General features: G+C 54.9%; 1 protein-coding gene across 4 annotated transcripts in view; it reads left to right on the forward strand.

The window, feature by feature from the left end:
* The first annotated feature begins 5829 nt into the window (after positions 1-5829).
* MARK4 (microtubule affinity regulating kinase 4) overlaps positions 5830-26848 on the forward strand; it is a 28437-nt gene continuing 7418 nt past the window's right edge. For 2 of the 4 annotated variants that reach the window (XM_032325103.1, XM_032325106.1), the window contains exons 1-13: positions 5830-6169; positions 10552-10752; positions 13279-13332; positions 13437-13485; positions 14175-14240; positions 14317-14387; positions 15155-15211; positions 17165-17401; positions 20225-20344; positions 20798-20897; positions 22202-22311; positions 22418-22577; positions 25558-25775. In XM_032325103.1, the coding sequence (XP_032180994.1) occupies positions 6119-6169; positions 10552-10752; positions 13279-13332; positions 13437-13485; positions 14175-14240; positions 14317-14387; positions 15155-15211; positions 17165-17401; positions 20225-20344; positions 20798-20897; positions 22202-22311; positions 22418-22577; positions 25558-25775 (1494 nt within the window). In that variant the 5' untranslated portion in view covers positions 5830-6118. Of the gene's footprint in view, positions 6170-9830; positions 10053-10551; positions 10753-13278; positions 13333-13436; positions 13486-14174; positions 14241-14316; positions 14388-15154; positions 15212-17164; positions 17402-20224; positions 20345-20797; positions 20898-22201; positions 22312-22417; positions 22578-25557; positions 25776-26848 lie in introns of those variants that run through there. The other 2 variants (XM_032325102.1, XM_032325105.1) reach the window with 1 other exon arrangement.

Below are 26848 nucleotides of genomic sequence, written 5' to 3' on the forward strand. Positions count from 1 at the left end.
CCTCCCCCTTCCCTCTCCTCCTCTGCTGCCAGCCTTTCCCCAAAGCCCTAAACCCTCCACAGGCAGCCTGACCCATTTGCAGAACTCAGCACCTCCAGTCCCCAAGTCTGTATCAGAGAACAGTCCTCACACGTTGTGTCCGCACTGGACCCCAACCACACCACCCTCCTCCAGACCTTGCCCCCCCAAAATCCTGTCATCAGCCTTTTCAAGTTCATGCACATCTTCCTTCGGAACCCCATCTCTTGCTCCCTGTCCATCCCAGCCTTGTCTTCTCTCTCACCTCCAAGCCCCCATCTCCTGGGGATGGAGCAAAGCACCCAGCCCTCTCTGGCCCGTCTTCCCACCTGAACTCAGAGGGCATCAGACCCAGCCATGGCTCTGGTTTCTGTTAATGGTCCAAGCTCTCCCTGCTTCTCGAAGTTTCTGTGGATCCCCAGGGTCCCCAAATTCTTCCCTGCTCCCCACGCCTCCTGCCCTCTCACTCACCCTCCTAAGGACAGACCCCACATTCTCTTTTCACCTCCTCTCCCCCCACAGCTGCCGTCTAGCCCAAACCCAGGGGGGCCGGATGGGGGGGTGGGCATGCGGGTCCTGCCCCCCTCCTCCAGCACACTTACCTCCTACTCAGTGCAGTCCCTCTGTCCTTGCTACTGCTGTCCTGCCCTGAGGACACATGAGCCAGAAATGCTGAGAGCTTGGAACTGGGGGGGGGGGGGTTAGAGGAGGTCAATTTCCTGTCAGGAAACCCCTCCCTCTCTGGGGCCAGGGGCGGGAAGGACTCTTTATCTGTCTGCCCTTTTAGGCCAAGCTGGGGTTGGGCTGGGAAGGACAAGGCCACAGTCCGGCCCCCCCTCCCCCGGAATCACCCCCCCACCCCCCCCCACCCCCGCCTGCTCTTCACGCCTTCCAAGGTGACAACACCATCCTGGGCACCCTGGGGAGACACCCAATGCTGGACACGGGCCCAGAACTCTCCTCTGGGGTCCTCGATCTGGAGAAGAGACATGAACAAAGGTTCTGCTGGCCCAGAAGCTGGGATTAGAAGCGGAAAGTGGGTGGCACTGGAAACGACTTTGGAATTGTCCTCTCTGCTTGAAAGGCCCGGTCCCAGGTCCCTGGGTCCAGCAGGGCTCCCTCCTTCGACATTATCCTGACCTCAGCTCCAGCATCCGTTCCTCAAAGGAGGTTTTCCCTGAGCAGCAGAAGCCCTTCTCCATAACCTCCCCCATCCCCTCTCTCCCCCAGGGACTGGCTCTCATTTGTCCATTTCTTTATGTCACCTTCCTCAATTTGAATGATAAGATTTCTCTGACTCCCTTGTAGAGTTCTTTTTTTTCCTTTTTTCTTTTTTTTTTTAAGGTTTTATTTATTTAAGAGTGCCTGGATGGCTCAGTCATTAAGCGTCTGTTTGGTTCAGGTCATAATCCAGGGGTCCAGGGATCGAGCCCCACATAGGGCTCTGCTTCTCCCTCTCCCACTTTCCCTGCTTGCATTCCCTCTCTTGCTGTCTCTCTCTGTCAAATAAAGTCTTAGAAATATATATTTTATTTATTTATTTGTCAGAGAGAGAGAGAGAAAGGGTACAAGCAGGGGGAGCAGCAGGCAGGGGGAGCAGCAGGCAGAGGGAGATGCAGGCTTCCCACTGAGCTAGGAGCCTGAAGCAGGGCTCCATCCTGGAACCCCGAGATCATGACCTGATCTGAAGGCAGATGCTTCGCTGACTGAGCCACCCAGGCGTTCCTTCCTTGTAGTTTCTGACTCTCCCACTGGAATGGGAATTCAAAGCAGAGTTTGCTTACCCTGTTCATCTTTATATCCCGAGATACATGCCTAGCACATAGTAGGTGCTCACTAAAGATTTATTAACCAGGCACACACATGGATGGATTAGAGCTAAGGAGCTCTAATCTGGAAACTGGGGATGCATATGGCAGGTGCGGGGGTGGGGTGGCTGCAAATGGATTGGTGGTGTTAGATGCAGGATTAGGATTCTTTTTAAAGTTTTAGGGAGGCACAGCATCCCAGGTGTTAGGCCTGGGACAAGGGATCACTTGCCTAGGCAAAGTTGGGGTTGGTGTGGGATTAGGGTTGGGGCTGGGCTCAGGAATCCCTGCTTCTCTCCGGGGCCTCAGGAAGGGTTCTGCAGACTCTGAGGCTGGGGGAAGTGGGTCAGGGGTTAAGACTGCAAGGTCTGAAGGCCTCAGATCAAGGAAGGACTGGATTTGCAAGACAATGAGCCCTGGGAAGGAGCTGCGAGAACACCCTGTCCTCCCGCAGGTCAGTGTGGATCATGGTAATCAGAAGAGGCTGAGTAGCTCTGGCTGGAACCAGCTGGTCTGTTGTGGGCAGTGATAGCTCCTTCTCTTTTTTTTAATTTAATTTTTTATTGAGATATAATTCACATGCCATAAAATTTGCCCTTTGTCGGGGAAAAAACAGAGCTCTTTTTTTTTTTTTTTTTGAGATTTTACTTACTGGGTGGCCTGGGTGGTTCAGTGAGTTAAGCCTCTGCTTAACTTGGGTTATGATCCAGTTATGATCTCAGGGTCCTGGGATCGAGCCCTGGCATCATCGGGCTCTCTGCTCAGCAGGGGAGCCTGGTTTCCCCCGCCTGCCCCCCTTCTCTCTGCCTGCCTCTCTGCCTACTTGTGATCTCTCTTTCTGTCAAATAAATAAATTAAAATCCTTAAAAAAAAAAAGAGTTTACTTACTTATTTGTCAGAGAGAGAAAGCACAAGCAAGGGGGAGCCGCAGACAGGAGAAACAGGTTTCCCACTGAGCAAGGAGCCTGATGCAGGACTCCATCCCAAGACCCTAGAATCGTGCCCTGAGCCAAAGGCAGACACTTAACCCACTGAGCACCCACCCCCAGCATGCCCGGGGCAGAGAGAGAGAGATTTTTTTTTTTTAAAGATTCTATTTATTTATTTAACAGAGAGAGGGAGAGAGATCACAAGTAGGCAGAGCAGCAGGCAGAGAGGAAGGGAAGCAGGCCCCCTGCTGAACAGAGAGCCCATTGATGCCTGGGTTCGATCCCAGGACCCTGAGACCATAACCCACTGAGCCACCCAGGCGCCCCCAGAGAGAGAGAGAGAGATCTTAAGCAGATGACTTCACACCCAGCGGAGCCCCACACAGGGCTCAATCTTACCACCCTGAGGTCATGACCTGAGCTGAAATCAAGAGTGGGTCCCTTAATGGAGCCCCCCAGACGCCCCTAAAATTCATCCTTTTATAAAGTTCAGTGGTTTTGAGTATATTCACAAGGATCTGTCAGCAGCATCTGTCACCACTATCTAATTCCAGAACATTTTCATCACCTCAAAAAGAGACCTGTAACCCCGTTAGCAGCCCCTCCCCATTCTCCTTCGCTTCCAGCCCAGTGAATTTCCCTATTACGGACATTCCACAGAAAAGGAACCATAGAGTCTTTTGCGTCGGGCTACTTTCGCTAAGCGTCCTGTTTTTAAGGTTCACCATTTTGTAGCCCCCCACCCCCCAACCAACTTCATTTAGCCTCAGTCCCCGCATCTGGGGTGGGGCCCGTCCTCTGGTCTGCGGAACCAGGGTGGGGCCTGAGGTGTGGTGGAGGGCAGGTGTGTGTAGGGAGGTGGTCTGCTGCCCCCTCGTGGTGCCTGGGGGAACTGCAGATTTCCCTGCTAAGCCTGGGAAGGAGTGACTCAGCTCCCCCAACCCATCCCCAAGACCCCACCTCTCACCCAGCAGAGCCTTCAGGATCTCAAAACTTCCAGAACACCAGCCTGAACTCCTCCCTCTCGATGTCCCACCATCCTTGAAACTCCTTGGGTACCATCTGCTGAGTAATAACAGTAATGTCATCAGCTTAGAAAGTTCTAATCTGTTCAAGTGCATAGTCTTGTTAATGTACCGCACACTGAGGTTGCTGCTATGATTTTGCAGGGACAGGAAGCCATAGAGGTTAAGAGCCCAAGTTCCAGAGTTTGGAAGCCCTCCTTTTCAAATCTCAGTCCTGCTGCTCACCAACCATGTGACCTTCACCATGTGATTTTATTTTATTTTATTTTATTTTTTAATTCTTAGGCTGTTTCCTCAGTGTAAGTGGGGCTGATAATCATGGTCCAACCTCACAGGGTGGCAGAAAGGATAAAGGGCTCAGAGCCTGGCACAAAGGAAGCCTCTATGTGCCTGAGAGTATCAGCCAGTGGTAGATGAGTTGGTCAGTGTTTCACAACCAGCTCTCTGGGGGGCTGGGGGTAGGGGAGCCTTGATCTGTGGGGTTTGCCAATTTCCACAGTGTAAATATCCCCACCATGACTAATTCCAGCTTGAATTCGGTGATGTCAAGCTACAGTGATGTCACTGAAAGTGTTTTTGGTGGGGGGAAGAGACGTGCAGTAGCACGTTATACGGTTGTATCTCTCTGAACGTACAAGAGATGTAAATAACCTAGGATTGCAGATAATAGTAAAACGTAGTAAAATCATTAGGTTACGATGAGTATTTATTCCCTTTGTTTTCAATATAATTTATTTAATTATGTGTTTGCATAATTTAATCTTTTATAATGGCTGTTTAACAACCAGTTCCAAGATTCCTGCGACTTTAACAGTCGGCTCATTCGGGCTGATTCCCAACACGCTGCATCACACCCCTCTTTTAGAAAGGGAAACCGGGGCTCGAGAAGATGATCAGTCAGACAGGGGCAGAGCAGGACCCCATCCATCCAAGGGTTGTGGGATTCTGGGGCCAGGATGGGCTATGCAATGCCCCTCTTTCTTTCATCCCACACTGGTCTAGAGAGCATGGGTGGTCCCCACAGTTCCGGATGACCTCAGCAAAGACCTTGCCTCTGTGGTTTCAGTTTGCCCATCCCAACAGCTGCTGAGCCCTGTAGGTGAATACTTACACAGGGCTCTTTGGCACCTGCTTCAGCCCTGCCAGGAAAGCAGCATGTCGATCCTTCCCCTCACCTTATAGATTGGGAAACTGAGGTTCCGCTCTGCGTCACAGAGCTATAGAGAGTCCTCAGACCTCAGCAGGGGTGCACAGGAGAGGAACCAGCTGCCACAACCTTGGGCTCTGGAGTGTTCTGGGAGGTGCGAGGCAGCATCGCTAGAGATGGTGGTCAGGCTTTGGCGGTGGCTCTGACCAGCTGTGCTCCCAGCACCCTTAGTACTACGCTCCCAAGCAAGAACTTCCTGGGCCCCAAGACTGGAGACGGGATGGGCTGGGAGGGAGAATGGGGACCATGCCGTCTGCCTGGCTCTCGTCCCTGGGGGCTTCTCTGCCTCTGTCTCTGTCTCCATTCTCTTCACGGGTCTTTGAGTCTCTGTCTCTCTTTGTCTCTTTTTGCCTGTCCCTCAGTCTCCGTGTGTGCGTCTCTCAGGCTTTGTCACTCTCTGTGTCTCTGTTCTCTCTGAATCTCTCCTTGCGTGCGTCTCTTTCCCTGTTTTTCTCCCTCTTTCTTTCTCTTTTTGTCGCTCCGATCTTTTGGCTCCGTTGACATCTCTTTGTGTGTCTGGGCTTCTCCTCGCGTCTGTCCCTCTCTCCTGTGTCTCTTTGTCTCTCCCTATCTCTGCGTCTCTCGGTATCTTCCTCCGCGTCTCTGGCGCTCTGCCCCGGCGTTTCTCTCCCCTACCCTTCCGGTGAATCTCTGCTCTCCTGTGAGAACACGCTCCCTACCGACGCGCCCAGACCTGCCTCCACCCCCAGAGCCCCCGGCTAGCCCGGGCCTGCGCCTTTAAGGGCCGGCGGCAGAGGGCGGGGTCTAGGCGGCCCCGCCCTGCCCGCCCCTCCCCCTGACGTCCCTTCCTCCCCGGCCCCTCCACCGCCTCCCTCTGCCGCCGCCCGGGCCGGCTCCGCGCCCCCTCCCCGGCCCCCGCCCGCCCGCCTGCCCGCCTGCCCGCCGCCCCCATGGCGCCCCGGGCCCCCACTGCACAGGGCCACTAGGACCCTCGGCGTCCCCTTCCCTTCCTTGCCCTGCCCCCTCTCCCGCGGCGCAAACCCCGGTGTCCACGGCGCCCAGCTTTTGAGCTCGCGTCCCCAGGCCATCGGGGGGGGAGGGGAAGAGAGGGGACCCCGGGACCCCCGCCCCCCCCAACCCGGCCGCCCAGTCCCCCGGGACCCGGAGAAAATGTCTTCGCGGACGGCGCTGGCCCCGGGCAACGATCGGAACTCGGACACGGTGAGTGGGGCCCGGCCCCTTGGGGAGCGCCGGTCGGGTTCAGCCGCGGAACCCCTCGTCCTGGTGTGCCCCTCGCTGCGCGAGCTCCTACCTTCATTCCCCGGGCCCGGCCCGGCTTGCCGCCTCCCGACCCCCGCCTGGACTTCCAGGCCTCTCGACCCTCCCCCACTCCAGCTCAGCCCGACCCCAGGGGCGCCCCTCTCTCGGGACCCCTCTCTTGTCCCTCTGCAGACCGCTTCCGCTCGGGTCTCCTCCCTCCAGGAAGCCCCCTCCTCTGCCTTCCAGGAGCCCCTCCCTTCTCCAGCGTGTTCTTAAGCCCCTTCCCCTCCTGGCCGCCCGCATCCGACAAATCGCCCCCTCCTGGATTTGCGGGGCCCTTGACCCCAAGGCCCGTCCCTGGTCCTCTCCCAGGAAGGCCTGGCCCAGTCCGGCCTCCGGCTCGGCCTTCCCTATCTGGATCTGGGTCCCTGCTCCCCAGGAGCCCCCCTCTTCTCATTCTCAGCCCTCCGCCCCTCTGGATCCTCCCGGATCCTGTGGGCACCCCCTCACAGGAAGCCGGTTTCCACCTTTTCCTGGGCCCAGGGCCCTTTCTAGCTTGTTCAAGGTCTCTCCACTCCCAGGCCTGGCCCCTATCTTCCAAGGAGCCCTGTCCCTGGATTCCCAGTCCGGCGCCCCCCTCCCCACTGATCCCCTGTACCCTCTCTGAGCTCTTCTCCCAGGCAGTCTTGGCCTCCAACTTCCAGGCCCCTAGCCTAGTCTGGGATTTCTAGGCCCTGGACTAGTCTGACTCCAGGCCTCATCCTCCTTGTATCAACTCTTCAGCATCTGGCAAGCCCCCTCCCCAAGCCCCTGACCCCTTGATCCCCTCCTGGGCCAGGAGTGGCCTCCCAGGACATCACCTCTTCCTCTGATCCCCAGGTCCCCATCCCTTCTGCCCCGGGGCCTTCTTCCTTACCAGGGTGGTCTGGCCTCCCAGGGAAACCCCCTCCCCAGCTTCAGAGGCCTCTCCCGTCTCACAAGGCTGGGCCCCACATCCTTCTTCCAGGAGACTCCGGGACTTAAAGCCTGGGGTCTTTCCCTGGTTGTAAGCCCTCTTCTCTTGGGGTCTGTCTGCCGGAGACCTCCTCCCCAAGTTTCTAGGCCCTTTTGACCTCCACAAGGCTCAGGCTTTCTTCTTCTGGGCTGCCCTCCGCCCAGAAGACCCTTCTCTAGGACTCGTGTGCTCCTGGACCTTTCTCTGCTTCCAAAGACTAGAAACTCCCAGAAACCCCCTCCTTTAACTTCTAGGAGTTTCCTCAGCTCCTCTGAGTTCCACTGCCCCATGGCTCTCACCCTTCCCATTATTCCCAGGCCCCCGTCCCTGTAGCACAGCCCAGAACAATCCTGGGCAGGGAGGACCCCCCTATCTCCCCAGTTCCTGATTACTCTCAGCCCTTCTAAAGGGCTTCCCCCACCCCCAGCTGGGGTCTTTGTTCCTTTTCCCCTAGGCCTCTGCCAGGTTCCTTCCCCCACATCCAGCCACCCTCACTCCAGATCCCCTACCAGAGAGGCTGATCTCCATCCCTTCGTCCTGCAAGACCCTCCCTCATAGGGAGCCCCACCACCGCCACCACCACAGCCCACACCCTCCAGGCCAGACTCTGATTTGGAGTCTCTGGTGAGATCCCCACCCTTCCCCCCCAAGTCCCTCAGAAAGTGCCAGGGAGCCCACGGGCCCGGGTTCAAATGCTGGCTCTCTCTGCCAGCCGGTTTGCGCTGGGTCCTCAGACTACAGCTGCTTCCTTTCTGAGCCTCAGTTTCCTGCTCTGAAAAATGGGGATGATCCCTTGAGTCCCTCAGAGGGGAAGCCTGGTCCATGGGATGTGCTCCACACCTGTCCGTGGCTGTTGTGAGGAAGGCTGTGAGTCAGAGGGGCCGTGCCTTCTCCACCTGGGGCTGTCATCGGTTGTGGCTAGAGTTCAAGGATCCCCTCCCTGCTCCAAGCCTCAGTTTATATCGAAATAGGGTTGATGGAAGCATCTCCCTGTTAGGACTGTTTTCGGGAGCCAAAGAGATCATGTAAGAAGTGCTTGTCGCTGCACTCGGATTGTTGCTGTGATTCTTCCGATAAGCATAGGTTCAAATCTAGTTTCTGGTCCTCCCTAGCTGTGTGACCTCAGGCAAGTGATCTCACCACTGTGAGCCTCGGCATCCTTATCCGTAAAATGGGGCTCCTCAGAGCACTTCCTCCTCTTTCCTGGTCTGGACTTGTGCCTGGTGGGCATTTGAGGGGGCCAGTCCCCTTCTCTCCTCTTGCCTCCTGTCCTCCCAACTCGTGTGTAAGTCCCGCTTGTCCTGCCTTGGGCTCACCTCTCCCTCTGGAACTGGAAGTCGAAGGCTCTTCTCCTGCTCCCCGCCGCCCCATCACCATGACGACAGCCATGTGGGGGTCATGCCCCCCCACCCCAAGTTCCAGGGCTCCCCCCACCACCTTGGAACTCTCTGGAGGTTCCCTAGCAACAGGCCCCGGTGTTGGGGCGCCAGCCCGCCAGCCGGGCAGGAGGGAGGGAGCCGGGCCAGCTGGTGGTGCCAGCCAATTTTAGCTCCCGCCCCCGGCCCCTGGGGGGCTCTGTCACCCACTGCCCCAGCCACCCCTTGCAGGGGTTCCTCAAGCATGCTGCTTTCAGTGAGGTGCCAGCCCATCCCCAGTTTGGCTCCCCTGGGGCCACCTGATGGGGGTTCTTCTCCAAGCCCTTATCTCCGTGGGGATCAGGGCCTTAGCAGCCAGGATCTCCACCTCCCTGCCCGCCCTCCTCTCCTGGAAGGAGAGCTGAGGTTGTGAGGAGCCCAGTGGGATGTGGGGAAGAGCTCAGCATTCAGGAGCCAGCAGGCCTGGGATCGAATCCCTAGCCTTCTGCCGATCTGCCCTGTGACCTTGGCCGAGGTGCTCACTGCCTCAGCCTTGAGGGAGGGGTCCCTGTCTGGAGAGCGTGGATGGTTACTGGATCCAGGTGGGAGGTCCCCCGGGGAGGGCACCGTGGGTGGCACTCCTTCTGCGACTCATGGGGGGAACTGTGTGACCTTGACAGGATATCTTCTCTCTCCAAGCCTCAGTTTCTCCTCTGGAGGGTGAGGAGGTAGGTTCTGCCCTCAGTGGGCTCCCAGGGGAATTAAATGGAGATGAGGTGCTTACTAGCCCGAGCCTTGGCCCGTAGTAAAAGCAGTGTAATAAAAACATGTAGGAGTGTGAGTCAGTGCGATACGGTGATGGCGAGGGACAGTAGCTCTGGGGTAAACTCTGCCCCGCTCCGGGCTTCAGTTTCCCTCCCTTAAGAAGGGGTTGGTGACCGAATCAGACATCACCCCTGTTAAGTAGCCATGTGGATTCCCTGTTGCCTACCTGGCCTTTCCTCTCCTTGGCTCCCTTTGTCTTCCTGCTTCCCACCCCTGCCCTGGGGAGGGCAGGGGTGGGTGCGGGGGAGGGGGTGCCGCCTGGGTCTGAGCAGAGCCTCCTGGGCTGGGGCCTCTGGCTCCCTCCACCGCCCCCACCCTGGGCCCCAGCCCAGCTCTGAACAGGAGGCATAGTCCCTGGGGCTCACAATCAGGACAGGGCAGCCTGGAGCAGGCTGTGACCTGCGGGGGAGAGGCCCAGGAGGGACAGGACGGCAGGAACAGAACGTCGGGGACAGATGGGAGCATGGGCGTGGGAGACAGTGGGTCAGGAGCCGCAACGATTCCCAGGGTGGTGGTGCGGGGCATGGGGGAGGCCCCCGTGTTTCCACAGGAGGAACGTAACAGTGTGGGGCTGGAAGGTCAGGGCACAATGAAAGAGTGTTGGTTACAGTGTTTGGAGTGGAATTTGGGGCAAGAAGAATTGGGAGAAAATGCTAGGGGCAGTAAGCTGGTAATAAAATGCTGCTCTTGGGGTTCAGAGTAGAATCGGGGGGGCAGACAGGGAGGTGAAGGGTGACCCAGGATATGTCAAGAGCTGCGAGAGACCTGGGGCGAAGTTGAACCCAGATTGAGGACACGGGTTGGGAGAGAGGGACACGGCATTTGGAAGAAAATACGGTGGCCCCAGCGCCTGGAGAGGAAGTTGCAGGGAGACTGACTGTTGGAGGGGAGCGAGGAGGAGCCTGATGTCTGGGACCCCGGATGCTGCAGAGTTGGGGGGTGGCCCAGCCTTTGTGTTCTTGGAGACGTCCTCTTTTAGAGAGATTTGGGGGACCTCCAAAGGCAGCGTGCTTCCCTCTGGCCTGGGTTTGGGAAGGACTGCGAAGGGGCCAGTGGCCACAGCTGGAGTCAAGTGGCCCAGCCCCCGGGAGCCCCCCACTGCCCAGAGCCCCCGAAGGCAGGATCAGACGGGCGCTGCCCACCACTCACTCTTTGTCTCCCCTGTCCAGCATGGCACCTTGGGCAGTGGCCGCTCCTCAGACAAGGGACCGTCCTGGTCCAGCCGCTCCCTGGGTGCCCGCTGCCGGAACTCCATCGCCTCCTGTCCCGAGGAGCAGCCCCACGTGGGCAACTACCGCCTGCTGAGAACCATCGGGAAGGGCAACTTTGCCAAAGTCAAGCTGGCCCGGCACATCCTCACTGGCCGGGAGGTGAGTTGGGGTGATGGGTGGGGAGCGGGGCATGGGCGTGTGGGAGGTGGGGCGAGGTCAGACTTGGCCCTCATTGCTTTGCTTCCTGACCTCAGGTGAGTCCCTGACTCTCCCCGGAACAGGTCAAGACATTTCAGGTTTGTCCAGAAGAGTCCAAGTAGAATTGGGTTACCGTGGGAATTGCATGTAGATGAGGTCCTTATTAGCCCAGGACTTGGCCCGTAGTAAAGGCTGTTCAATTAAAAAAAAAAAAAAAATGATGTGGGTGCCTGATGGGCCCATCAGTAGAACATGTGACTCTTGATCTCCGGGTCATGAGTTCGAGCCCCACATTGGGCCTGAAGCTTTAAAAAAAATCTAAAGAATGATGTGGCAGTGTGAGGGGATGGTGTAGGACATCAGCTCTAGAGCAAACCATGTCCACCTCTGGGCCTCAGTTACCCCACCTCAAAAGAGGGATGATGGTGCTGTGTTCATTTAATATCAGTCATAGTCCCTGGAATTGTCGGGGACTCTCAGATCACAGGTATTCTGTTTCTAAGAATTCACATGGCTTTTGTGTCTAAACCCAGGCCACCTCCCTGTTGGCAGTGGTAGGCTTTGCTTCCATCAGGTCTTATCGAAATCTTCATGAGACCACTCACTGGAGTTCTCAACCCCCTGCGGTCCCTTTCTCCTGCCTCCGGAGTAGGGCAGCATTTCCACACCCACACAGACCTTGTAACCTAGAAAGAAGTCTCTCACTTACACAGGGTGATGGGGTATGACTCCTCTGTTCCCCTTTAATTTTAGAGGACACGGCTGGAATGATTTCCCCCACCTTGGGTGACCTGTCTCCTTCCTGTACACCATCCAGACACACAAAAGACACCAGGCCCCTATGGTTTTATAGGCACATGCTACCAAACATTCTGAGTTTACACCCAACCTTCCAGAGACTAACAAAAGAGGTCCTACAGCCCAGCTCACTGTAAGTGCTGGCTGGACGAAGACCAAGACGTCAAAATGAGACACATATGCCATTATGGGCTGGCCTGACTTGTGAACATAGATCCAAAAATCTGAAACAAAATACTAGCAGAGAGCCTCGGCACATCAGGTAAAGAAAGCGGTGCAATGACGGAGCTGGGTTCATCCCAGGAATGCACGGTTCTTTTGAAATGGACAATTCAGGCACCTGGGTGGCTCAGTGGGTTAAGCCTCTGCCTTCGGCTCAGGTCATCATCCCAGGGTCCTGGGATCGAGTCCCACATCGGGCTCTCTGCTCAGCAGGGAGCCTGCTTCCTCCTCTTCTCTCTCTGCCTGCCTCTCGCTCTGTCAAATAAATAAATAAAATCTTTAAAAAAAAAAAAAAAAGAAATGGACAATTCATTCATCTACTTTGCCACATTCCTAGATTCAAGGAGGGAAACCATACAATTGTCTCAATACTGGCATGAAAACTGCTTGACAAAATTAAAAACCCGTTCGTGAGGATATGAGGAAAGCTAATGGGCCCTCTCCTGCATGGAGAGCACGCAGTTCCCCTTGTGTGGATCTTGAACTTGATTCCGGGGCCTGCCTAGAGGTCCAGCTTCTAAGGAAACAGGGCAGGATTCTATAATCCAGGGGATCTGGGGGTGGTCCCAAAACCCTTTGAGAAAGCTATATAGCTAGAAGTGAGGCCCCTTACTACCAAAAACCTTGTGGGGCTCTGCCAAAATGCAATTCAAAATGAAAACTTAACCCCACTATAGGGTACATACAAGGAGAGTTCATTAACTTTGTGATTCTTTCCCCATGGTGACTGCTCAAAACTCTTTTAAAACTAGGGGTGCCTACCTGGCTCAGTTGGAAGAGCATGCCTCTCTTGACCTTAGGGTCATGAGTTCGAACCCCACGTTGGGTATAGAGATTACTTAAAATTTTTTTTTTAAATAAACTATATATTTTTTTCTTCAGTTTTAAATGTTTACGAGGTATCGTGATCAGGCTGCACGATTCCAATCCCAGCCCACAAACTTCCTAGCCACGTAACCTTTGCCAACTACCTGGACAGTTTTGTTTCTCGGATTCCCAGTTTGTAAGATGGGGACAATGCTAGCACCTCTACTTTGAGGATCGAAACCGTTCTTGTTTGTAAAGCACATGAACTGAGGCCCGGCGACACCTTGGGAAATGGCAGCTGGTTATTTATTATTTCACAGTTCACGCGTTCAAGACAAGGAAGACGTGCTGGGCAAATGGTCTGAGGTGCTCTCACAAAGGGGACCCCAAAAAGGTCTCACTCTCACACACGTTCACACAGGCACTTCTGTGGAATAAGGATATTTCCCTGTAGAAGTCAGGGAGCGCTGGACACAGTGTCAACAGCTTGTGCAAAGGTCCTGAGGCCTAGATCTCCGATCCACCAGGCATGACCCTGATTGAGGCCTTCCTGTGAAAGGAGGCAGAGGAAGGATACCCCTGGGTGATCTGGGTTGAGAGGGCCTTTCCCAGCTCGAGCCCTTGGCTCTTTGATCTTTTACCCCTTCCTTCCACCTCCAGGTCGCCATCAAGATCATTGACAAAACCCAGCTGAATCCCAGCAGCCTGCAGAAAGTGAGGCCTAGGGAGAGGGAGGGGGTTGGGGACAAGGTTGGGAAGAGGGTCATCGAAAGCGCCCACCCTCATCTTTCTCTTTCTTCTTTTCTGGCCACGCCCAGCTGTTCCGCGAAGTCCGCATCATGAAGGGCCTAAACCATCCCAACATCGGTGAGGAGAGGGGAAGAACGTGGCCTCAGAGGCTACCAACTGGGGCACTTGGGCAGAGGAGAGAGTTGGGGACAGAAGAGCTGGCTGTTTTCACAGTTAGAAAGACCTGTTTTCTCTGAGCAGTATTGCTGCTCACTGGCTGTGTGACCTTGGGCAAGTCACTTAACCTCTCTGAGCTTCAGTTTCCTCCTCTGGAGTGGGGTTTATAAGAGGGCCTACTTCAAGGTCACTAGGGGATTGGTTAAGAGTGAGCATTCAGAACACTCCACTCAGAGCTCAGCTGGGGGCGCTGGTCTGATTACTGTCAGCGGCTGTGAGCACTGCCCTTGTCCTCATGATGCAGAGGGGAGACAGGATTTGGCCTGGCCTGGATGTGGTCACAGCATTTATTCATCCACACGCGTTTGTTCACTCCAGAAGTGTTAATTGAGTGGCTGCTTTATGCCCCTAGCATCTGCCCTAAGCAGGAAAGAAAACAGACACAGATCTCGACCTCATAGAGCCGACTTTCTTATGAGAGAGAGTAGGAAAGGTAGTAAAGCAAGGCTGAGCGGTTTGGAAAATCTTGCCGTCAGTAGGGAGCCATGGAGTGTTCTGGAGTAAGGGGTGTTCTGGTCAGCAGGTGGGGGTGGGGAGGGGTCTCTTCCCACATAACCCTGCTCCCTCCTCCCCTCCCTGGGTCCTCACAGTGAAGCTCTTCGAGGTGATCGAAACGGAGAAGACGCTATACCTGGTGATGGAATACGCAAGTGCCGGTGAGGCGTCCCTCCCCGCCCTGCCCCCTGCGCCCCCCACGCCCCTCGCTGACCCCGCTTGGCCTCTGCCCTGCAGGAGAAGTGTTTGACTACCTCGTGTCCCACGGCCGCATGAAGGAGAAGGAAGCTCGAGCCAAGTTCCGACAGGTGGGGGTGGTCATGGCCGCCCGCAGGGCGGGGTTGGGGAGGGTCAGGTCTGGGGGTGTAAGTCCGAGTGTCTGCGAGAGGGCAGTCACCTAGGTGTGAGGATACCGTGGTTCAGGTGTGCAGGTGTCCAACATGTGGGTGCGAGGGTGGGCGCGGCGTGCAGGAGGAGTGTGGCTGACAGGTGCCAGGGTCCCGAAGCATGTGAGGGGAGCAGTGTGGTTGAGGCGTGGGGGCAGTAGGTGTGTGGGAGCCCAAACACGTGGGGTGTAGCTGTGTGGGTAGAGGGTATGTGTGAGGGCGCCCAGGTGTCTGGCTAAGGGGTGTGAGGGTCTGATGGGGGCAGGGATTTGATCCAGGGTGTTGGTCCACGGCCGTCCAGACGTCCTGATGGGGCTGTATAGGTGTATGGGTGCACTGGGGCCGAGTGTCTCTCTGCGGGTATGTGTATGTTTCCAGATGGTGAAATCCGGAGGGGACCCGTTGTGATGTCCTGGGTCTGGGGCCCCTGCCGGGAGGGTGTCCAGAAGTCTGAGGATATCTGGGTGTCTGAGTGGGGATGCGGGTCTCTGCGTGTCCTGCGGGTCTCTGCGTGTCCTGTCGCATTGCCCACTGTGATTAAATCGGAGTGTGAGGCCCCAGCATCTCGGCCTTGTGCCTAGGGGAGGCCTGGGGCCCTGGGTCTCAGTTGTGAGGAGGTTCATGGGGTCGGAGAGAGGCGGAGGGCTTTGGGGCCACCAGTAACTGTCCTTCTCTTCCCTCCCCTCCAGATAGTATCGGCTGTGCACTACTGTCACCAGAAAAACATTGTACACAGGGACCTGAAGGTGAGCCCCGCCCCCCACAGCACCGCAAGTTCCCTGCCTCAGCCCACAGACCCCTCCCCGCTTGTCCCTAGTCCTGCTTCCAGTGCCCTGGGATCCCCTATAGCCTCCACATTCCCTCCCTTCTCTCCCCATGCTCCTCCCTCAGCATCCAGGGCCCCTTGACTCTTTGCCCAGCTTTTGTGGCAGAGGAAGACCAGTAGATGGGGGAGCAGGTAGGGAGGTGGAGGCAGGAGGAGAGAACAAAGAAAAAGAAACAAAATGTCCTAGGACGCCTCACACGATTACGTGGGTGCTGAACAAGGACACAGGACGCGATAAAGTGTTCACCCCTCTCAGAGTCTCTGGAGCCTTGGCATCTCTCAGACTTCAGGACTTTCAGGAACCTTCCAGAACTGTGGTTTTAGAGCCCCAGAGTCACATGGCCTCTGGGTCTTAACATCTTAGGCATATCCTAAACCGGAGAAGGACCTTTGAGAGAGAGAGATTGAGCCCCTGGGGCTAGCTTGGGGCACAGGGGGTGGGAGGAGAGATTCAGCCCACCTGGACCCCCCAGCACACACCTCCCACTCTGAGAGAACCACACGTCTCAGGGCTTCTTGACCCAGACAAGAAAGAGAAACATTTGTCCTATTCAGCTGAGTTGCCTTGACTCCCCATTTCTGGAGCACCTCCTGCGTGCTGGGCACTGTACCTTAAGGAAGGTCTCAAGGTATCTCTAGTGAAGGACCGGGTTTGTTTTAGTATTTTCAGTTCCCAGTCTGCTGTGAAAAATTCTTTTGAGAAGTACAATAAAAATGAAGTGGGGGTGGAAAAAAGTCCAAAATACAAGACCAATTTTTTAAATTATTACTACGCTTAAAAAAAAACAAAAACAAAAAACACACAAATCCATTATCAGATCATAGAAGTTTCTAGACACTTCCTCTGTCTGCCGGGACCCTCTGAGAAAGCCCCTCCAGGCTTGGGGGTTTGCCATCACCTGGAGGAGGCACGCCCCCTGGTGGACAGTTCTGGAAGTGGTTGAAAGGGACTACGGGGATCTGGTTAGTGCGCTGCAGTGGGGGGCCAGCCTGAGGGACCCACCCAGGCAGGGGTTCGTGGCTGGGTGGTAGAGCCTCAAACAACAGGGAGATAAGTGTCAGCCCTGAGCAAGGGGTGGGAGGGGGAGGGGGTGGGGGCTTCTCTGCCTCTGTTGGGTTAGAGGTGGGGACGGGAGGTAGGGAGACCTCATGAGGAAGCCGGAGGTGCTAGTGGCCTGGCTGCAGAAGGGCTGTGGCTGGGACTGGCCAGAAGCGGGCGACACTTCGAAGAGCAGATATGTGTGTCCAGATCTGCAAAAGGCAGGCAGCTGGGGGCTCCTTCCGTGCTCCAGGCCATGGCGAGGCCAGGCCTCTTGGAGTCTAGCTCTGCCACTTTCTTGCTGCGGGCACAAGGTGGTCTCCCTAAGGCTCAGTTTCCTCGCTTGTAAAATGGTGTTTGTAAGAACACATGCTACCAAAAGTAGACAGAACTTTTTTTCTTTCCACTTTTATGACTCTTGAGCAGCCAATGCTCATGTTTCTTTCTTTTTTTTTTTTTTTTTTTCTTTTTTTTCGTGCTGGGTAAACTGGGGCTCAGTGGGTCAGTAAATTGCCTGAGGACCACCCCCCATCCCCAGCTCTGCAGACCCATGGTCTAATAATGGCTAATGTTATATAGTGCTTACGGGGTACAGAAGATTGTTCTAGACCTTTTAGGATTCGCTTAATCCTCAGACAGCCCTGTGAGGTAGAAGCTCTGATTACCTTCCTTCTTTGGATGACAAAACCTAGGCCCAGACAGATAAAGTTACTGCCCAAGGGAGTAGGGCCCTGGGCCACAGTCAGTATGGGGTTGGGGTCGGGGGGGCAGCGGGGCAGCTCCGGAGCCCGAGCTCCCATCTGCCACCCTTGTCCACCTTCTCATCCCTCTTAGGCTGAGAACCTCTTGCTGGATGCCGAGGCCAATATCAAGATCGCCGACTTTGGCTTCAGCAACGAGTTTACACTGGGCTCAAAGCTGGACACATTCTGTGGGAGCCCCCCGTACGCCGCCCCAGAGCTGTTCCAGGGCAAGAAGTACGATGGGCCGGAGGTGGACATCTGGAGCCTCGGCGTTATCTTGTACACCCTCGTCAGCGGCTCCCTGCCCTTCGATGGGCACAACCTCAAGGTGCTGTGCAGGGCCGTCGTGGAGGTCTTAATCTCCTGAGGGGGGGTCTGCCCAGGGACCCCCAGCACCTCCCCCGACATCTGCTCTGTACAAGGCCAGAGGGGCGAGGCTGGCCTGAGGTCACACAGCAGGACCTGGGTCCCCATGGTCAGTCGTGTGACCAGCCCACATGGATCGTGCTGTGTTAGGGTCCAGGGCCCAGGCTTCGCAGCCAGCAGGCTTGGGTTCAAATCCCAACTCCCCTGCTCATTCACTCAGGAGACATTTATTGCCTGCCATGGGGTCGGGGCAGGGGTCAGGTTCTGTTTCGGGCTTTATAGATACAGTGTGAGCCAAAGACACAACAGTCTCTGTTTCCAGCATGCTGGCCCTCAACAGCCCGCTGAGTGGGAAAAGCCCATCACAACAGCCACCTGTTATGTGATGCTGTTTCTGTGAAAAGTGTAGAACAGGCAAATCCAGAGGCAGGAAGCAGATGAGGTGGGAGTTGGAGGACAGGCTTTCTGTTGGGCGGGGGGATGAAAACGTTCTAGAACTGCCTGGTGACGCCTGCATAACTCAGTGAACAGACCGACAACCTTTGACTCGGGCTCTCTGAACGGAAGAATCCCTGCCCTCACGGGAAGGGGCAGAGCTGGGCCAGAAGCAAAATAAATCAGCAAAGCGAATTATTGGATACTGGCCGGTGCTCGTTGTGGGGAAGGAGCTGCCTCCGGGGAGACGGCCCGGAGGGCTTGAGGGCACACCGGCCCTGTTGGTCTTTCTCGGTGCGTCGTTACTGATGGAATGTTTGGGGCTTAGTCACCACGTCCCTCTGTCCCTGAAGGGGACACATGGCAGGTCATCTCCCGAGACGGGGTTTCCTTTCTGTCCGCAGCCACGCTCGGGGCGAACTATGGTGGTGCAGTCCTGGCTGCGCTCAGATGTCCCCAGCCGCCCGGAGAGTGTCCTTGTAGCTCTTTCTCTCCCGCGCCAGTGTCTTTGTTCAGGCTCCCGCGTTTTCCAAGGTTGACCGGCGTCTTAAAAGTCCCTTTTCATCTCGAGCACTTCCTCTGTCTTTCGTGGCCTGGCTTTGTGGAGCTTTGTGGCGCTCAGGCCACTTGTGCCACAGGGTCCCCCCCTTGGTTTGGGGTGAGCGGTGTTTCCTTGCGATGGGGTTCCAGGGGTGCGAGCAGGAGCGCTCAGGAGGTCAAGAAAGTCACTGCCGAGGACAGTCCACAAGAGCAGGGGGACCTGAGTGGTGAGGAGGAGGGAGCCCCTTCCCCACAAAGGCCTCTGAGCCTCGGGCTCCCGCTCTGTTCTGCATTTTTAAGGAAACTGGCCCTAGAGCAGCGATTCAAGGGCTTGCTGAGGTCAGGTGTGCAAAGCACACACAAGTACAGGATAACAACCCCAAGCAGGAAGCCAAGAGACTGTTTCCGAAGGCTAGGCCAGCGTCTCAGCTGCCCCAGGCCCTTGTCACCTCCTGCTGTCCTGGTTTCCCCTGAAACCTTTCAGGGTGAAGGAGGCAGCTGGGGGCAGATCCCCACTCTGTCACTTCATTGTGAAGTGACCTGGGACATAGCCCCTTTTCTGAACCTGTTTCCCCTCTTTCCCCACCTGTAAGATGGGGATGTTAAGGGACTTAGGGCCCAACTGAATGCCTGAGGCCCGGCTCTGGGACCCGGCATCTGGCCGGGATGATAGACTTGGGAACCGCACCAACAGTGGGTGGTGGTGTTGACAGCCCGGTGGCTGCTTCTTGCCAGGTTGTGAGGGGGGCGGTGTGGTGCCGAGTGGTGACGCGGCGCAGGCTCCGGAGCCGGGCCGCCTTGCCGTGTTCTGGCCACACGCTCCTCGCGCAAGTGACTTACCCTCTCTAGGCCTCAGTTTCCCTTGTCTGAAAAAGGGGCATCATAGCTCTGCTTCACGGCTTTGTTGTGAGCACAGAGGTACCTTGCAAAAAGCACTTAGAACACTGCCCCGCCCCCGGGGTAAGTGCTCTGCTCTGAAAGTGATACTCATTATTATTAAATATTCACGACCCTTCGGGGTTGTGCTGATGTGCAGACCCAGGAGGCTCCCAGGCTCTGGCCTCTTCCAGCCCTTCAAGGAGAATCCCCGGGAAGGGAGCTCCCAGGCCACTCCCCGGGCCCCAGCACAGAGCTCCACTCAGAGACCCCCTCCCCCAGACCACCTGCCCACCTCCGTTTCCTGGGGATGGAGGGGCTCTCCCTGGTCTGTGATGGTGTGGGGCATGGAATTTATTTCCTGTCTTGGCAGGGCCCCTCCTAAAAGACCCTTTACCTAAAAAAGGTCTGCATGTAGATCAGTTCTCATTCTTTGAGACTGCCAGGGTCTCATAGTTCTTTGGAAAGACAGGGGTGCCTAGGAGAAGGGGGATCCGAGGGGGGGGGAAGCCGGTAGGCAGGATTCCCCTCGCCCCCCGTCTTCCTCCTTCATAAACCTCATATTGAAGTAGCATTTACTCTGGGCCACACATACGCTGGGCATTTTACTTAAACTCACTCACACCCTGGCCTGCCAAGTGGGCGCTGGGAGCCCTGGGTCCAGAGAAGGAGACTGAACCCCCGGATGCTGACTGGTGTCGGTCCTCGCTTGTAGAATTCGCTCTCTCTGTGAGATTTCCTCGGAATCAAGTTGTATCCAGGGCTCCCATTCTACAGAAGGGGCAATTGCGGTCAGGAGAGAGGGGTGGGGTTTTGCTACCTGCTGCTTCGGTGAGGGATGGGGAGGAAGATGTGTGTGCCGCGCGCATGCGTGTGGCGGCTGCGCAGGTGGGGTGGACCGCTCCCCCAGTAAACCCGTCCCTGCCCTCCCCAGGAGCTGCGGGAGCGAGTCCTCAGAGGGAAGTACCGGGTCCCTTTCTACATGTCAACAGACTGTGAGAGCATCCTGCGGAGATTTTTGGTGCTGAACCCAGCTAAACGCTGTACTCTTGAGGTAAGCCTCAGCCCCCCGCCCCTCCCATTTCAGCCTTCGTGCCCTCCCTTTCCCTCTCCTGTGTCTGGCGTCTTAAGATCACGGTTGGGAGGGGGAGGGGAGCCAGGCAGCCCGGGAAAAGGCTCTGGGGCCTGTCTCAATGCCACCCCCAAACAGCTTCGCCCACTCCCCGCCATGCCAGTAATTAGCTAATGAGCTCCTAGGCTGATTATAGGGTGCCGGGGACCCAGATGATGCGGAGGAGGGAGGTGACATCGGGAGGCTCCGGCAGGCGTGCTGGGGGTGCGGGTGAGGAGGCGCTAGTTGTCATCAAGCCGTTGATTCTGGGGCATTAGGTGTTGGAGGTGGGGGGCAAGGTACGTGGCCCTACGTGAAGGTGGGAAACTGTATTTTCCCCCAGTTTCTTCTGACATCTGTCTACCCCCCTTCCTGTCCTGCCCCCAATTCCTGCAGCAAATCATGAAAGACAAATGGATCAACATTGGCTATGAGGGTGAGGAGTTGAAGCCATACACGGAGCCCGAGGAGGACTTCGGGGACACCAAGCGAATCGGTGAGGGTCAGGGAGAGCAGGTGCCCTAGCTCCTCCGAGCGATGGGCCCGGGAGCCAGGGGTCGGAGCTTCCTAGCCCCTGTCCCTCTGGTCTGCAGATGAGAGAAGTTTGCAAGGCGATTAGGGAGAGTGGAGAAGTCTAGGTTCCCCTCCCTGTGCTGCCACTGGGCAAGTGGCTTTTCCTCTCGGTACTTCTATTTCCTCATCTGTAAAATGGGACGATCACAGAACCTATCATAGGGTTGTTGTGAATATATGAAATGAGTTACTGTATGTACAGTACTTAGTTTTGACTGTTAAGACACAAAAAGAAATTACAGATCACATCTAGAAGTGTTTGGGCACAAATCAGCGTTAAACCGCATGTTTCCTGGGAAGCCCCCCATGTGGGCATGTGCCTCCCCCACCAACCCTTTGGTCCCATACCCTCCATCCTGGAGCCCTTGAACTCTTGATCCCTAAGCATTAGCCCTGAAGGAGTCCCTTAGGAGTTATCCAGTAACCCTCAAGGCCACCATCAGAGTTGGCTGCATTAATCAGTACTTTTGTGGTTGTACGAAGAGAAGACCCAGGCCCTTCTAGCTTAAGCCAATAAGAATAATAATAGGCTGAACCATTTGAAACTGCCATTTTTATAGGTCAAAAATTGTTAATGTCAGCAGTTTTATATGATTATCACCTAATCGTCATAACTAAAAAGGCTAGGGTGTGTGGGCCTTCAGGCACGGCTGGATTCAGGTGCTCCGAGTTAGTTGTTGGGAATCTTAGTGGTGGCTTCTTTCCCAGGCAGCTCTGGCCATGGGAGCAAGCTGGCAACAGTATACAGTAGCGTCCTGGACACCCCATCAAGAAGAGGAGCCACTTTCCTAAATGTTCCAATAGAAGCTCTAGGCTGGAGCCCATTGGCTACCCCTGAGCCAATTGGTTTGGCCTTGGGGATAGAATGCTCTGATTGGCCAGAGCCAGGTCATATGCCCACCAATCAACGTGATTTTGGGTCTGGAGCGTTCTGAATGGCCAGACCTGGGTCATCTGCCTATCCTGAGCCAATCAGTGTGGCCTTGGGAATGGTAGACTCTGGTCAGACCTGGATTGTGTATCTGCCCTTGGGGCTTGGCGCAAGCAGGAGTCAGCCAGGTGATCTGAGCACGAAAGGAGTGTTCTTCCAAGGAAATGTTCTGCTGCTGGCAGAAAGGGGAACGGATACTGAACAGGCCAAAGAACCAGCGTTGCTGTGTGATGCAGAAACGAGTGGAAGGGAAGGGTCTGGGGAGATTGAACCTCCTCTCCATCCCCCTCTCCCAGAGGTGATGGTGGGTATGGGATACACGCGGGAAGAAATCAAAGAGGCCTTGACCAGCCAGAAGTACAACGAAGTGACCGCCACCTACCTCCTGCTGGGCAGGAAGACTGAGGTCAGAAGGCGCCAGGGGCATTTGGGATGCGCGATGCCCGGGGTGGAGGGACTTCTGGGGCAGAGGGAACAGAGGCTGAGGCTCCTCATTTGTCATCCTCCTGCAGGAGGGTGGGGACCGGGGCACCCCGGGGCTGGCCCTGGCACGGGTGCGGGCGCCCAGCGACACCACCAATGGAACGAGCTCCAGCAAAGGCACCAGCCACAGCAAAGGACAACGGAGTGCCTCCTCCACCTACCACCGCCAGCGCAGGCATAGCGACTTCTGTGAGTTTGGTCCCGCACCCTTATGCGCCATCCCAGGCGCCAAGGCTTCCGAACTTCAGATCAGGGTTGTCTGGCCGACAGTCTACAAAAACCTTTGCTCAAGCCAACTGCAGAGAAGGGAGGACTTTTGTATAAAGATGCAGGGACTTTATAGGGAACTTGGAGGTGGGAACACACAGCCAGGATCAGAAAGGGATTAGAAACCGAAAAAGAATCCAGAGTAGATACTCTCTGTTTCTCGCTTCCTCTCTGTTCCTCTGGCTTTTCCTTTCTCTCTTACGTATCTCACCTTCCCTTTTTCCCAATCTTTCCCCTTCTGTCTCCAATTTAGAGAGCAGCCCAAGTGATAGCTGGAATCCCTTTGGACACCTGTCAGGGATAGAGCTCTCATGTCAGGGTTCACTTGGCTTTAAGCCATCATTATCAGGACAGAGGAGGACACTTTGCACAAAACAGCTGCTGAGAGCCTGCCCTCTGGCTCTCCTCTGTACTGGAAATTTGAAAGACCCTTCCTAGTGGAAAGGGGCTGGGCAGATACCTTCCTGAACCCCACATTCTGTAACTGAAAGATACCACCCACAAAAGATAGAGCTGACCGTCACCACCACAGATTAGGTGTAGAAACTTCCAAGAAGTCTCTTACCCACACGCTCCTCAAATACGAATCTTCCCAACTATTCCTTTTTTTTTTTTTTTTTTTTTAAGATTTTACTTATTTTTGTGAGTAAGAGTGTGTGCACACACTAGCAGGGGATAAGCATCAGGCAGAGGGAGAAGCAGGCTTCCCCCTGAGCAGGGAGCCCGATTCGGGACTTGATCCCAGAACCCTGGAATCAGGACCTGAACTGAAGGCAGATGCTTAGCAACTGAGCCACCCAGGCGCCCCCTCCCAACTATTCTGTAAGCAGCTCCATGGAGATATAATTCACATAGCATACAATTCACCTGTTCAAAGTGGATGATTCAGTGGTGTTGGTCTGGTCACAAGTGTCGCCATCACCACAGTCCACTCTAGCACATTTTCATCGCCCCAGGAAGAAACTCCATAAGCCCCAACTTGCCATTGACCTCCGGACCCCCATCCACCATCCCCCAGCACCTGGGCAACCACCAGTCCATTCTCTGTCTCTACAGATGCCCCTATCCTGGACATTTTGTGCAAGAGGAATTAGGCAATATGTGGCCTTTTGTGTACAGATTCTTTCACTTGGGATAACATTTTCAGCTACATTTTAGCGCAGACAAGCACCTCTTCCCTTTCAACGGCCTGGTCATATTCGTGGATCTACCACACTCTGTTTTTCCATTCGTCAGCTGATGACCATTGCACTGTTTTCGCTGTTTGGTGCTTGTGAATAACACTGCTGTGAACGTTTGCGTACCGAGCTCCACGTGGATCACCCGTGTCCAGTCCCCAGCTGTCCTCGGAGGTGGCCACTGAGACCAGTTTGGGAGAAATTTTGTTCATATATAGAGTTAATCCCTGAACAAGGCAGGGGTTAGGGCACCAACCCCCTGTGCAGTCAAAAATCCACGTGTAACTTCCGACTCCCCAAATGTAACTGCTAATAGCTTGCTGCTGACTGAGAGCCTCTCTGATAATGTAGTCCATCAACACACACTGTGTCGATGTGTTATATGCTGTATTCTTACCATAAAGCAAGCCACAAAACAGAAAATGTCCTTCAGAGAATCGGAGGGAAGTGACCTCTGCAGTCCTGTACAGTATTTATCAAAAAACATCCACATAGAAGTGGCCCCATGGAGTTCAAAGCCATGTTTTCAAGGGTGGGGTGTATTTAATGATAGATACAAAAAAGAGATAAGAAGAAAAGAAACAGGGGTGCTTGCGTGGCTCAGTTGCTTGAGCGTCAGATCCTTGATTTCTGTTCCGGTCAGCTCAGATCGTCAGATCGAGCCCTGCTTCGGACTCCACGCCCAGCGGGGAGTCTGCTTGAAGAGTCTGTCTCCCTCTGCCCCTCTCCTCCCTAAAAAGAGTTTAAAAAAAAAAAGAGAAAGAGAGACATAAACATATATAAATGCAATACTAACATAATCACATACCATAAAGGTAACATTCTCTTTTAAGAAATTTAAGGGGAAAAATGATAGCCTTTTAAGTTGTTCATATATAAGCAAGTAAATAGAGATAAATAAAATCTACATTTCCTCTTATACAAAGGACAGCTCACCTTAGACCTCAGGCCCTACCTTTTCTGCTCTGTAGTCCATCTTGAAGATCTCTGTGTCTTGATACATAAGCAGTTTCCTCCTCGTAGGTGCAGATGATTCCATTGTACAGAAATAGCTTGACTTCATCTGGCCATTCCCTTTTAAGGGGCACTTAGGCTGCTCCCGGTCTTTTGTACTTAAAAAACCAAAAATTTTGATGTGGGGCACCTGCCTGGCTTAGACGGTTAAGTGTCTGAGTTTGGCTCAGGTTACAATCGTGGGGTCCTGGGATCAAGCCCCGTGTTGGGCTCCATGCTCAGTGTGAAGTCTGTTTGTCCCTCTCGCTCTGTCCCTCCCCCTGCTCGTTTTCTCTCTCAAGTAAATAAAATATTTTTAAATAATAGTGACACAGGGCGCCTGGGTGGCTCAGTCAATTAAGTGTCTGCCTTTGGCTCGGGTCATGGTCTCAGGGTCCTGGGATCAAGCCCCATGTTGGGCTCCCTGCTCAGTGGGCAGTCTGCTTCTCCCTCTCTCTGGCCCTCCCCGCCAACACATGCTTTCTCTCTCTCTCATAAATCAAATCTTAGGGAAAAAATAGCGCTGCAGTGAATAACCTACAGGGGCATCAGGTCATTTCCATGGGGCTGGGGGGGTCAGATGTGCATCTATCATTGGGACAGATGGAGTCAGCATGGCCCACACAGAGCTTGTAACCTGTGTGAGGAATTCTGAGGTTCTAAGGATCTCCCAGAGTGCGTTCTGGCCTTTCCAGATGAAGCAAGCTCTAACCGTCCCCTCCCTCCACCAGGTGGCCCATCCCCCGCACCCCTGCACCCCAAACGCAGCCCAACCAGCACCGGGGAGACGGAGCTGAAGGAGGAGCGCCTGCCAGGCCGGAAGGCGAGCTGCAGTGCTGCTGGAAGCGGGAGCCGGGGGCTGCCTCCCTCCAGCCCCATGGTCAGCAGCGCCCACAACCCCAACAAGGCAGAGATCCCAGAGCGGCGGAAGGACAGCACGAGCACCCCTGTGAGTGGCCAGGGCTCGGGGTGTGACTGCCGGGTTCACACTTTTTGGACCCTGCTGTTCCCCAGACCACCACACAGGACTCCTTGTTCTGTCTGTTCGTTCCTTCATCCCATAGACCTTTGAGTGCTCTCTCTCTCTGCTCGAGCTTATGCTGGATGCTAGCATATAAATTAGCCTTCGGCATCAGAAAGAAGCACTTCAGGTAGGCAGGATTTTGTACAGGGAAGGAGGGTCTTACAAAGTTGTAGGAAGGGCTGGAGGGGCAGGCAGGGGATTAGACCCACTGGAAAGACACATCACACTGCAGAACTGACCCACTGAGGAGGCTGCCACTGCTGGGGCACGGTTGAATTCCAGAACACATGGTCATGACCTTAATTCAGGACTCAGAAACTTTGTTCTCTACCAGAAGGGCCCCTCGATGCCAGGAATTCTAAAAACAGGCACTGGGGCTCTGCTGAGGCAATGACCCTCATCTCATGACCTTGCCCATGTAAGCAGAAGTCACAGGGGACAGGAAGGCCACTGCTGCCCCATTGCCACCTTCCAGATCTTCCCAAATGCAAAGATTGGCAGAACCTATTCGACCGCAGATCCTGAGCTGCAGAGGATTTTGGGGAATATAGTACTTGGCTCTCCTCCCATAGCTCCTTAAGAGGAGGTTTTAAGACCAGAGCTTTCAATTGCATTGGTGAGCTGTGTGGTCTTGAGCAAGCAACTTCACCTCTCTGAGCCTCAGTATTCCATCCCATGAAATGAGCTCATTGGAGGTCTTGGATTGTTGTGAGGCTCTTGTAATATCTTGGACGTATACTAACCTCCCACAGCGTCCAGCTCAGTTAACAGTCAATATATAAAGGCTGTGGTGGTTGTTAGGCAAAAACACACCTGAAAAGATAGAAAAAGAACAGCAAATTACCCCCCCCCCCAACAAAGTAGAAGGAAGGAAATAATAGAAGTCGAGAAAGGAACAAGCAGAAGTACACTAGAGAAAACCAACAAAGCTACAGTCCAGTTCTTGAAAAGATTAATACAGTCATTGAACCCCAGGAATTACTAGTAATCAGAGATGA

Source organism: Mustela erminea, chromosome 19 (genome assembly GCF_009829155.1).
Source record: "Mustela erminea isolate mMusErm1 chromosome 19, mMusErm1.Pri, whole genome shotgun sequence".
Taxonomy (NCBI): domain Eukaryota; kingdom Metazoa; phylum Chordata; class Mammalia; order Carnivora; family Mustelidae; genus Mustela; species Mustela erminea.